The 13,224-nt window shown below is 33.2% G+C and overlaps 1 protein-coding gene and 1 long non-coding RNA gene across 2 annotated transcripts; both read right to left on the bottom strand.

Annotated features, from left to right (window-relative positions):
• On the bottom strand, window positions 4,594-5,387 carry LOC109842017 (putative glycine-rich cell wall structural protein 1). Its single transcript, XM_020410938.1, has 2 exons — window positions 5,369-5,387; window positions 4,594-4,889 (listed from the first exon to the last, which is right to left on the bottom strand). The coding sequence occupies exons 1-2, from the start codon at window positions 5,385-5,387 to the stop codon at window positions 4,594-4,596; spliced, it is 315 nt and encodes a 104-aa protein (XP_020266527.1).
• LOC109842981 lies at window positions 5,582-6,527 on the bottom strand. The gene is made up of 2 exons (XR_002247475.1): window positions 6,316-6,527; window positions 5,582-5,852 (listed from the first exon to the last, which is right to left on the bottom strand). It is a non-coding gene; the product is annotated as an uncharacterized LOC109842981 (long non-coding RNA).

Here is a 13,224-nt window from a genome sequence, read left to right as displayed (position 1 = left end):
GGGAGATCAACGGTTAGTGGAGCCTACCCGAGCTGCCCGGAGTTTGGGAAATTAAAAAAAAAGGATAAATGAGTTTTTTAATGAAAAGAGACGTCTTCGTTTGGATTCGGAATATCTTTCTTGTCATTTGGTACTCCTTAAATTAGTGTGAAGCATTGCACGGCATATGGTATATTTTTTTTTCTTGCTACAATAATTCTGATTTTAAATTCTGTGGTAATTTTTTTGAATTTTTTAAATTACTACAGTATCTCGTTTCTGCTATAACTTTTTTCAAAAATATTACAGTATTCTCATGTGCTAATTTAACATTTTTTTCAAAAAAATTACAATAGCATCTCGTTTCTTGTTTGCTATCGTAAATGCTGCTATAGCCTATAGTATGAATAGTGAAAATTGTGTTCTCTCATTTGTATAGAGGAGTAAATAGTGAGTTGTTTGGTTGCAATGATTTGTTAAAAATTCACAGAATTTGTGGGCTCCATCAGCTAATTTCTCTTGGGTTCAATTATTTTTTATTTATGCCTACTTGTAATAAAATAGGATTGCCACTGGATTTTTGCTTCCAGCCCCCTTAGCAAATGACCTCTTCAGAAATCTCTCCCGAAATACCCGACTTTGCTGAGAAAGTGAGAAGAAAATATATTTTAAATAGGCTACGTATGATTAGGGGTGAGCATAGTTCAATTCAAACCGACCGAACCGACCGAAATTTGACAGTTCGGTTCGGTTTTCATTAGAGTTCGGTTTGGGTCGGGTTGATGTTTTTTCAACCCAAACCGACCAAACCGACCGAATTGTATTACACATTGTAATTATTATTTGTATCCGCTAAAACCCAACTCATTATAGTTCATATAAAGTTACTTCGCTACAGCTTGATATCTTTTTCTCTCACGCGACCTAATAGCGATAAAGTACTCCAACAATGGTACCCTCTCCAATTCTAGGGTTTTTCATTATCTCTAGTTCGCTAACCCTCTCTATTACATATTCGCTTCTTCTACTTTGGATCAATCCACTTTGGAGGTAAGAAACTTAAACCATAATGTTTATTCTAATCTTTTCTTGATTTTTCTCCTCTATTGATACATCTTTAGATCAGACTTCTCTTTGGATCAAACTTATAATTTTATAGAAACTATACCCAACATCCAAGTTATTACATATTTTTTATTTACTTTGTCTATCAAATTGAGACCACTTTAATTCGTTATGTAAGTTTTCTCTAAAAAAGTTTATGTAATCTTTGGTAGGAATTAGATTTTGATTTCTACATCTAATATTCAGTAACATTTAATAGTTTATGAATTTTAATAAATTGAAGTGTAAGAGACTTATTTCTTCGTCAATAGATTAGAGGTGAAATTGAATTTGGACATAACATTTGTACCCAAGTAAAAACCGAACAAATTGGCTCGAACCGAACCGAACCGAACCGACTTGAATCGGTTCACTTCAGTTTTGAATGATAGGTGGTTCAATTTGATTTGACCAAATTTGGCTAAAAACCGAACCGACCGACCGATTGCATAGCCCTACGTATGATTAATTCTCCTCAGAATGGCCTATCCTCACATCATTAATTCATGTCAGTACTTTCTTTCGGTCTAGCAGCCAAACAAAATTTTTTTTGGGAGAATTTTAACATCTTCTCATCTTGTGTTATGCATGCAACCAAACAAAAAAGTGAATATTATGCAAAGCTTGAATAGACCACTTTCATTATTAGCCTAAGTGCAAATTAATACACTTTCTTAACGAATTTTTTTCGCTTTTTTAAAATTTAACAATTAGGGTTCTATTCTCACCAATAGAAATATATAGCTCTATTAGCCTCCTCAAAATTTTTAAAATGCTTTTAGGAGTACAAATTTTTTTTTCTTAGAGTCTATTTGTACAAAAGAACTATAGATGATCTTTCTCAATTAGGTAATACTATAGGGGGTCTACTCACAATTAACCTTTTTTTAATTATTTAAAGAGATTGATTATTAAACCATTGCAACTCTAGCTCAAGTAATTTATTTATTTATTTATTTATTGTTGACTTAATAAGTTAAGAAAAGTCAACAAGTTTTTTTTCATATGCAACTTTGCTTGTCTTTCAAGTTCATAAAAAGGGTGGACAAATGCACTTAAATTTGTTAGTCTTTTTATATTGATGATGATTTACAAACAATCTCTAATATTATTTGTCTAGTGTATGTGTTTTCTTGTTAGGTATTTTAGATAAACAATAAGTCGGAGGATGCAAGGAATTGCGCCATAACAATCATATCAAATGGAGGTTGGCGGAAATACTGGAGTGAAGCTATGCACAATTCAAGTCAAAGATTCAAGATCAAGTTTCATCCACAAAGTTTACCAAGTCAAGCATATTGAAGATCAATCTAGCTTGGGTAAATAGTTTAGGTGTTATATTATGTGTGTTCAATATTTTAAGCTCAATCATATACACACATACACGTTTTTGGGTAATTTAGTTTATATAAATATGAAATAAAAATACTTGTTTATATACTTACATATTTCATATTTATTATTTTTGTTTTTGGTTTAACTATACAAATATGAAACAATAGATATATTCATATACATACTCATACGTTTCATATTTATCATTTTGGTTTTTGTAAAATGCATATATTATGCAAAACATCACTTTTGTGAAAATACTGTGTTTCTGGTTTATAGACATGATGACGATATTATATATCTTTTATAAAGTCTATAAAGTCATACAAAAGTTTTCAAAACCTTGGTTTATGTCTAAACATCAAATTTCAAGCATCTCAAATTTTTATGTTTTGGACTATTTTGAAAAATGTTGAGTTTTTACAATTGGGAAGTGCAGTTCTAAAAAATTTTTTTGTAACATGTTCATTAATATGTTTATAATCATTTCTCAAAGTTTTACATTTTTTAGAATTTATTTGTTATTTTTTAAGGCACTTCAAAAATCAGATTTACTGTTTAAAACAGGCTGAAAATATGTTAGCAGTCGACTGATGCAAGGTATCAGTTGACCGAAGAAATCACCTAGAATTGCCAAAAGTTTTTGTTTTTACGACTGATGAACTATCAGTCGACTGATGAGTATACCAGTCGACTGATGAGTTGGGAGCGGCCTGTAACGGTCGGCTCATCAATCGACTGACGGACCTGTCAGTTGACTGATAGCCTCTAACGGCTATATTTTCCAGCTTTGCACTATTTTGATTTTTTGGTCTTTTGCTGGGTTTTCTTGATCTTTGGGGTTCCCTATATATACCCCCTTATACCCAGCTCTTCTTATCAACTATGAGAAAAGTTTTAAAGAGTTTTTACAAGTTTGTTTAAGGGTTTTAAGTTTGTTTATCGTTTTGTTTGTGAAGAAATTTTCACAAGAGCTAGAGGAGATCACCATTTGTGTTTGAGCTTCAACTCTTCTCTCTCTCTCCCTCTTGTTATCTATAGAGAAGTTTTTCTAAACTCAATTCTAGCTATTTATTGTTTTGATTATAACCTCTATAAGCTAGATTTTACATTGAGTTTATATTTGATTTTATTTGTACTCTTTGTTCAAACACAACCTATTGAGTTTTTAGTATTTTCATACATAGTATTTGGGGTTGTGAGATTATAATATTGAGTTGAGCTTAATTGAGTTCTCACATTGTTTAGAGAATAAATCATTTATTGTTGAGCTTTTATTTGTGAGGTCACATTGTATTGCACAAATACACCAAGAGGAGTGTAGAGGTGAGAGACGTGGTCGGTTCCAAGAGGAGTGTAGTCGATGGTAAAGCCTAGAGGTAGGTCGTAATTTCGAACACTTGAGGAAGGTAACACGTGAGAGGCCAACACTTGGGTGGTATTTGTGTAGTTACAAGTGTGAGTTGTAAAATTTTCGGTGAGCTAGAAAACCGAGTGTGAGGTGTAAATATTTTCGGATGAGCGTCAAAAACCCGGTTGTGATAGTAAATTCTCCCCGAGAGTGGGAAACGGAGACGTAGGTCGAGGGGACCAAACTCCGTGATCATTTCCCTGTGTTTGAGTTTGTCTTTGGCGTCCACTTATATTTGTGCTCTTTATGTATATCGCCATTGCTCATGTTTATTTCGCCTTTAGTTTAATATTCTTGCTTATAATTTGTTGAATATCATATTTACTAGGATAATTTGTTAATAAGATTTAATTTGCATTTAAATCGGATTAGAGTAGTATAAATCCTTTGGTCAATCAATTTTATTCAAATCTTTGTAAGCCCCCTGCTTGTTAACTTATATAAATTATCTAATTAGATTAATAATGTAAAGTAGCATAGCCCCTAAGTTAGAAAGTATTTTACTTTTATATAAAGGGTTTTTAGATATTAGTCCCTTAAAACTTTTATATAAAGGGTTTTTAGATATTAGTCCCTTAAAACATAGATATTTTAATAGTAGTCCCCTAAATCTTCATCCTGGGATACTAGTCCCTTAAATTACATTAATGTGTTTATATTAATCCTTCTGTCAAGTTTATCATTCAAAGCCCTAAACTATATTTGGATTAACATAAGTCACGGGTGAGAATTACCTTACTACCCTCTCCCTCTCTCTCATCTTCTCATCCATTACCTCCATCTCTTTTTCCTTTGTCCTCTCCTCCGTTGGTATTTTCACCACCTCCTGCATATTCACCTCCATTTGTATTCTCCTCACCTCCTGCATCTCCTCCACTACCATCTCCTCCACCTCCATCACCTCCTCCTATATTCTCACTTCCCACAATCACGATATCACCAACATTACCACTACCTCTACAGGTAATTTCATCACCACCACATTGAAGCGTGCTCACTGGAGGAGGAGAGAGCGGAAAGAGGGCGACGAGGTTGGAGCGGAAGGATGAGAGGGGTATAACTGTTCATTTAAGAAAAAAATTAAAGAAAACATAAGATTTCTCATCCATTTTGACATCAACTAACTAGACGGATTAATATCAACATATTGAGATAACTTAGAGGACTAATCACTGGTACAAAATGAAGCATCCTAGAAGGAAAATTTCATCTAGGATACTCTCATTTCCGTCTAAAAAACATATCCTAGACAGAATTTCATCTACGATGCGAGTCGAGTTTGTTTCCGTCTAGGATGCGGTATCCTAGACGGATAACCTAGACGGAAATAAAATCCGTCTAGGAAGCTTCCTAGAAGGAAAATTCTATCTAGGAAGCTTCCTAGACGGATTTTAACTCCGTCTAGGATGCTATATCCTAGACGGAAATTCCATCTAGGATATTTCCATCTAGGATAGAGCATCCTAGACGAAATTTCCGTCTAGGATATGTGCTACGGTGTGTTTTTTGCTTGTAAACCTACTTTGTGTATTGAGTTACAAAGTGAGCATTCTGTCATTATACAAAATTCTGGAATGAAATTGAAACAATATTCCATCATCTTTTACATTTTTTGTGTTATTTAAGTTATGTAAACATAATAGGAGGCTACAAAGAGAAAAAAGAAAATCATATTCATTCATATTCAATCAGCAACCCACACAAATCACTTGCACAAGTACGGAGCCATATGCTATACCAACCCAAAAGAAATGAGAGAGAGAGATCAAATGTCATTTCTTTCAATATCTGTACATGCATTCATCTGAATATTACACTGTCTGAATCTCATAAAACAACATTCGAATCCACAACACATTAAAACATTATCTGAATCTCACTCATGAGGATAGAATGAAGCTCACCCGCTGACACTGGTTTCATCTACAACAAAAGTTTTCATTGCTCCTTGCACCCGATCAAAGCTGATACTCTTCCAAACAAAATCAACACTGAATCCATGGTTCACATCAACAGGAACACCCTGGATAAGGAGGTAAAAAAGATTAACATGGTTCATCATCTACAAGAAATTTATGAATCTATCATATTTCAAGAAAATTGGTCGAAGCTATGAATCTAGGATGAGGCCCACATTAGTATTTAACTTATCTTCTCAAGGAACACGGGGACATGAATAACCTTAAAATGATATGGCTTGTTGCCGTAAAAAGATATGCTAGTTTCTGATTTTAGAAGGGGAAGGAAAAAAAAGATACTCATGTTGATGATTCAGAAAGTTGTGGAAAACCCATCAAATCTTTTCTCATTCTTATTGTACCATAGAATAGTCCAACTGAAGAGGGAATGCAGCAAAGATTGTATATAAGCAATTAAATTCAATCACCAAACGTCATAATAAAAGAGACAAATTAGAACTTAAATTTAAGATTAAAGCTATTAAGAGAAAGATTTGCGCATCAATGAAGATTAGAAACAATACTTACTTTGGCATTAGATTCTTTGACATGATAAGCAACATCTTCCTCCAGAGAATGGTGGAAGAGGGAATGATACGCCTTTCTTGCCCCTAGCAGCTCCTCTGCGGAGCGGGTGCAAGAAATCTCGACAAGGATGGTGAAAGAGTGGTCTTTGTGGAGCACGTAGTGAGCCCACCGTGCATCCTTTTCCCATGGATGCATAGCCCACAATAGTACCATATTCTGCGCAAAAATGGAACATAATGAATAAACTATTTTTGATTGAATACAACTGTATTCGAAAGTATACTATACCAGTTGTCATACAGCTCATGAGTTAGATAGAGATCTTTCATATCTAATTCATATAGTTTATTTATAGTTTTAAAGTATAGTTTGAATAATGAAACTTTTTTAAAGAACGATAAAGATGTCACAATGATCACAACCAAGGAGAAAATTATTGAAAAGAAAAGAACAATATGAAATGCATGGGATTATGATAGTGAAAAGATATGAGAAAATACTTGCCTTTCAAATGAATTTGTTCTTCTGGAATGATCCTTTTTCAAACTTTGCACTCAGCTTTCTCATCACTATTGACTTTTTCTTTTATGAGCAAAGCTAAATAAAACAAAAAACAAACAAAAGTTAGGAGGATGGTTGTGCACAAGCAAAGAGAAAAAAAGAATTGACACAGTACTAATATAGATATATAGTATTTAAGATAATAATAATGATACTATTCATATCATTTGTTGAGCAAATGACAATCAACCCATAACAAATGCATTGGAGAAAAAAAAATAGGGGATTGTTTGGTTGACTATGCTTAGAGCAGTTGTATATTTTGCTTAATTTAACTGGAATATTTTAAGTCAATCACAAATGTTTATTTCACTGTAGCTAATAAATGCAACCACAATTGCGATTCTTAAAAAAAAAATCTTCCTGTTACAAATCGCAAAATTTTAGGATTGAACCAAGAAATTACAACAACAGTTGATACACATAGTACTATCATTATAGAAACTGTACATGTAATTGACATTGACATTGTAATTACAAAACAAACTAAACAATCTCCTCCATTTACCAGCCAGGAGAACTTGGTGATGTCCAACCACCGCGAAAATGAACTTGCATCACTCTTAGGGGTAAAAATGCAACAAGCAGAGTGACTTGTCTCAAGAGATAAGAATTAAACTGAAAGCTCTCAAATTCATCAAGCATTAGAATCACTCTATAGAGGAGAACTAAAGTGAAAGCTCCCATCAAATTTTGGGGACAAAGTAGTATATGTTAATAATGTTATGATGGCGATTCTCCACCTAGTAAATGATAATCACAATGTACACCTGGACATGATATTGATCTCATTAATTATATAAGTTTGATTTTTTACTCCTCCTCTGGCCCACAAATTGATATACAGTACATGAATAAATCCAATTTTTTACACATGGATTGTCTTCACCCCTGATTTTCTTTTGAAATTGAGTACAGATGGGTTTCAGTCTTGATGTCTCTGCTTGCATCTGAAGATTTATGTCATTATACCAAACCTCCAGACCACAAAAATAGTGATAGCTTTAAGCACATTCTTTAATTACTAATTTTACATTTCAAAACAAAATCTCAATCTCTCTAACTCTGAAATCAAGATGTCAAGAAAAGGACTCTGATAGGAAAAATTAGCAACGTGACAACCAACCCACCTCATTGTGACGACAAATGTTTCAGACCAAGAATACACCGATATCTTTAAGCACATTCTTCAATTACTGCTCAATTAACTTTAAATTTCAAACAAAATCTCAATCTTTAACCCTAAAATCAAGGACTCAAAAAAGTACCGCAAAATCAAGAAAGCAAAGAGCATCGAGCATCACCTCCGGAGACGAGGAGGGGCTGAGAGCTATGGAAGTGGGTCCCACGAACAGGGCCATCGTGCTGTAGAGGCTTGCGAGTAAAAATTGTCAACGATCTTATCAAAATCAGTCGCTGTTTAATTCCTTCCCGTAAGAACACACAAGTATTTGGTTCTGTTTCGGGAGAACAATTCACTTCTACCATTACACAATTCCAAACGTTGTAAGTTATAAAGTAGTAGACGTTACTGGAGGATCATGTTTTGCCCAACTATTTGCATAGTTGTCTTTAAACTATAAGATGTTATTTTAACTTTCTTCAAAACATCCAAAAAAAATAAGAGATAATTTCTAGAAACACGTCATTAATTGAGAAAAAAGTTATCATGGCTCTTTTGCGTAATTAATTCTTAAAGCCATTGTGGGGAACAATATCATATCGTCCCATGTTCAAGTACAAATACTGGTCAAATACACGTGGAGATACAAAAGAATGTTAACCGAAATATCAATTTTAGGGTTTGTTTGGCAAACCCCTCCATACTGGGCTAGACATGTTTTATTTTTTTTAACCAGACCAGAATTGAACCGGGTAGGGAGTGGTTCAATTTTAGCATGGTTAAGAGGTTTCCAAAATGAACTAAAAATAGTTCGGTCAGCTCTGTCCCAAAAGTTTCCAAACACAAAATTCAACTAAAACTGGACCAAGTTTGGGCCTTAAATTATCTTATACTTTATGTAACATGGAACAAGAAACCAAATACATCCATTCTTAATATATTCTTTCCTCAAATGGTCTTTACTTCATAAATACCCTTCTTCCTTCAAATTTTCTCCACATAAAAAAGGGAAAATTGCTTCTAGCACCCAAAATGGGGAATGTAATTCACCCCACCCCAAGACTTTTTCAACACCCCAAAAATCCCCAAAAGCAAATGTGTTTTCTCCTTAGCCCCCTCCAGCTCAAATTAATCTCACATGTGTACTTCATAAACATGGTTAGACAAAAACACCCTTCACATATAACCCAACTATAGAAAAAATTAGGAAAAATGGTGATGATGTGGCTTGATTTTCCATCATTGTGATGCATCGAATGTGGATTGGAAGGAGGTTCTGGAGGAGAAAAACCCTACTTCCCTCCAATTTAGTTCCTACAACCATCTTCTCTCTCTCTCTCTCTCTCTCTCTCTCATAGCCATTAAATTCCCTCCATCTACTTTCTCTCTCCCCCTCTCCCCCCAATGGCCATTATCATCTTTGCTTTGTCAAGTACTTTTCTTAATAATGATGGAAATATCCCTCCTTCGCATGGATACAAACATAGCAAGCACCAAAGAGGCCGAGGATGTTTTCCTAGCTATTAATGAATCTACATAAATTATTAGCTTAAAATATCAAGCTTCCCAAATCCTTAAGCTTCCATTGCAATATATTTCACTGAAATTCATATCCAAAAGAGAAAAAAGTTTAGTTTTACAGTTAACAACGATGAGGACTTGAGCTTGTTGTTTGAATATTATCTTCGTAATCGATTTACAGACATTAATATATATACTACTGTAGTTGCAGATCCTTCAACTTCTTAAAACACCAAAAGTTCTTCAGAAAATGTGTAAGCAAATGCATTTTTAACATTTTTTCCTAAAATTATAGTAACTAGATGTTGAAGGTTATAAGTTGGTTGTTAATCTTATAGGTTATTGTTGTGGTTTTGAGTTGGTTATTAACCTTATGAGTTGATTTTTAGCTATAAAAGTTAGTGGCTATTAGTTGTTAAGGTTATGAGTTGATTGTTAACCTTGTGCATTGATTGTTAATCTTAATTATTAGTTGTTAAGATTTTGAGTTGGTTGTTAACATTATGAGTTGATTGTTAACCTTATGAGTTAGTTGTTAACCTTATTTCTTAAATGTTAAGATTTTGAGTTGGTTGTTAATCTTATGAGTTTGTTGTTAGCCTTTGTAGTTAGATGTTAACATTTATAGTTAATTGTTAAGTATTTAAGTTTCTTCTCACTTTTATAAGATAATCCCAACATCAAATTCCCAATGCATAACTACTACGCTCACCAATCATGTAATGATGAGCGTATTCCTAACGATAGTCCTACTAGTGACACAATCATGGTGATTAGTGACATGATAAACAACCAGAACAATATTCCAGCTAAGTGTCACACAACCTACGCAAGGAGGTGTAGAAATTTAATAGTACGGTTGAAGTTAGAGTAGCACTTCAATACTATTCAATTATAAAAATGCCTTGAGTATTATTTTTACCATAATGAACAAAAACATATAAGAGTATATTGTCGATACAATGACACACATAAATGCCCTTGGATGTTATTTGTTTCCCCCACTCCGAAATTGCTCGATTATGGCTGTAAAGAAATTCCATGCTACTCACACTTGCGATCAACATGGAACTAATGCTGGTAAATCAAGGGCATCACACAAATTCATTGCAAATCAAATACAATCTATTCTAAAGGTTAGGTCATACCTTTGGCCAATTGATATCAAGAATGATTTACTCTCACAGTTCGACAACAAGATTAATTATAGAAAAGTGTTGTTAGGTCTCATGTTTATGAGCCTATATCTCTAATCTTATTTTGATGATTTACAAACAATCCCTAATATCGTTTGTCTAGTGTTCATACTTACCTATTAGGTATTCTAGATGAATAATATAGTTGGAGGTTGGATGGACCTATGCTTCAACGTTAATATTCAAAGGAGGTTGCCACAAAATTGGAATGAATCCGTTGCACTTCAAGTCAAAGACTCTATTGCTTCATCCATACTACAAAGAGGAGGATTTCCCAAGATCGAGCGTCACGAAGAGATATTCAAGCTTGGATATATTTAGTTTAGTAGTTTATACGTACTTTGTGTGTTTATACTTAGAGCTCAAAATTCATACACACACATTTATTTTGATTTATCGTTTATTTTGATTTATCATTATTTTCAGATTATAGACTTAACGATAAAATTTTATATTTTTCTTCAAGTATATAAATCTATTTTAAAGAGTTTCAAACATGTTTGAAATCGTTTCATCAAAAACCAAATGTTTAGAGATTTCGTATTGTTTAATAGTTTTCAAAATAAATGGGTTTTCATAAATGAGAAATACAAATTAAGAAGTTATTTCTCTAACATGTTCTATTATATGTTTATAAATATTTTCCAAAATTTTATCATTTTTGGAGTTGATTAACTATATTAAATAAATTTTACAAACTCAAGTGTTTTAGTAGTTTTCAGAATCTAAATATCAAATCAACTCCAAAAATTATGAAAGTTTGAGGTAAGTTTCTAGACATATAGATAAACATTTTAGAGAAAGAAATTCTAAAATATCACTTTCTATTTGTGAGAAATAATTATTTTATAACTGATTTTATAAAGCTAGTTACGTAAAAATTTTAGGATCTGCCAAATCTGTCGTGCATCGTTTCTGTCAATGAACAGTGTTTCGGTCGATCGGTAGAGTGCCACCAGTCGACCGGCCAGTGTGTCATTGCATAACGGCTAGTTTTTTCTAGATTTTGATTTTTGAGGGTTTTGCCTTGTTTTTTGTGCTTTCCTTTGGCTTGGGATGATATGTTGAGAGACTATATATAGTCCTCAACACTTAGATTGTTTTTTGTGCTTTCCTTTGGCTTGGGATGATATGTTGAGAGACTATATATAGTCCTCAACACTTAGATTTTGTTATGAAAGTTTAGAATAAGTTTTATAAGTTTTTAAGAGTTTGTTTAAGAAGTTTAAGTGTGTTTTGGTTTATGCTAAAGAAGTTTACAAGAAGAGGAGATCAATTTTGGTTTGAGCATTCAACTTCACATCTCTATCTCTCTTTGTTTAGAGAAGTTTTCTTAAACTCATTATCTAGCTTGTTTATATTTTAATTGTTATATTTTTTTACTTACTAGATTAATTTGAGTTTGATTTTATTCCCCCCCCCCCCCCCTTGAGCTTAAGTATTTTCACATATTGTATATTTTGGGTTGTGGGGTTGTATCTTTAAGAGTGAGCTTACACTTAGTTCTCATCTTTGTAATTGAGAACAAATCATTTTCTTTTACTTAATTGTTGAGATCACATTGTAATACACAAGTACACCGAGAGGAGTGTGTGGAGAGAGATGTGGTTAATTCCAAGAAGAGTGGTGTCGGTAGTAAAGCCTAGGAGATGTGGTAAATCCAAGCACTTTAGGAATGCGGCACGGGCTAGGCCAACACTTAGAGGGTGTATTATGTAGTTACAAGTGTGTGAGTTGTAAGAGTTTTCGATAAGCTAGAAAACCAATTGTGTGGAGTTGTAAATGTTTTCAGTTAGCGTTGAAAAGTCGGTTGTGATAGTGGAGATTCTCCTCGAGAGTGAGGAGTGGAGACGTAGGTCAAGGGTGACCGAACTCTGTGATCATATTGTATGTTTGAGTTTGGCTTGACATATTATTCTTGTGCTCATTGCTTATCATATTTCCATATTGCTATTGTCTCATAGTTTATATCGCCTTTGTTTATTTGTTATACTTGCATATATCTCATTGTATATCATACTTCTTAGGATTTTGTTAAAAAGTTTTAATTTAGAATTAGTATCAGATTAGATTAGCATATACCCTACCCCCCCCCCCCCTCTAAGGTAATTTCAAGTGTGACATAGTAAAGAGAGCATAATTGGACCTATTTGGTGATAATGATGAGGCTTATAATTCATTAAAATGGTAAAGCAGTTGTGTTATTTTAAGTTTATATTAGTAGTTATGTTTGTATTAGTTGTTAAGTTTACTCCTTAATTGTTAAGTATATAGTTTTTTTTATTAAGGATACATGACAATTGTTAAGTCTACAACTTTAGTTGTCAAGTGTACATGTTAGTTGTTAATGCTTCAGATTAATTATTAAGTTTTCGCATTAGTTGTTAAGTATACAACATAGTTGTCAAGTTTATTATTTAGTTGTGAAGTATACATCTTAGTTGTTAAGGTTACAATTTAGATGTTAATATTAATGATTACTTGTTATATTTATACATGTATGAGATC

Source organism: Asparagus officinalis, chromosome 5 (genome assembly GCF_001876935.1).
Source record: "Asparagus officinalis chromosome 5, Aspof.V1, whole genome shotgun sequence".
Taxonomy (NCBI): Eukaryota; Viridiplantae; Streptophyta; class Magnoliopsida; order Asparagales; family Asparagaceae; genus Asparagus; species Asparagus officinalis.
This window is presented reverse-complemented; position numbering and strand designations above follow the sequence as displayed.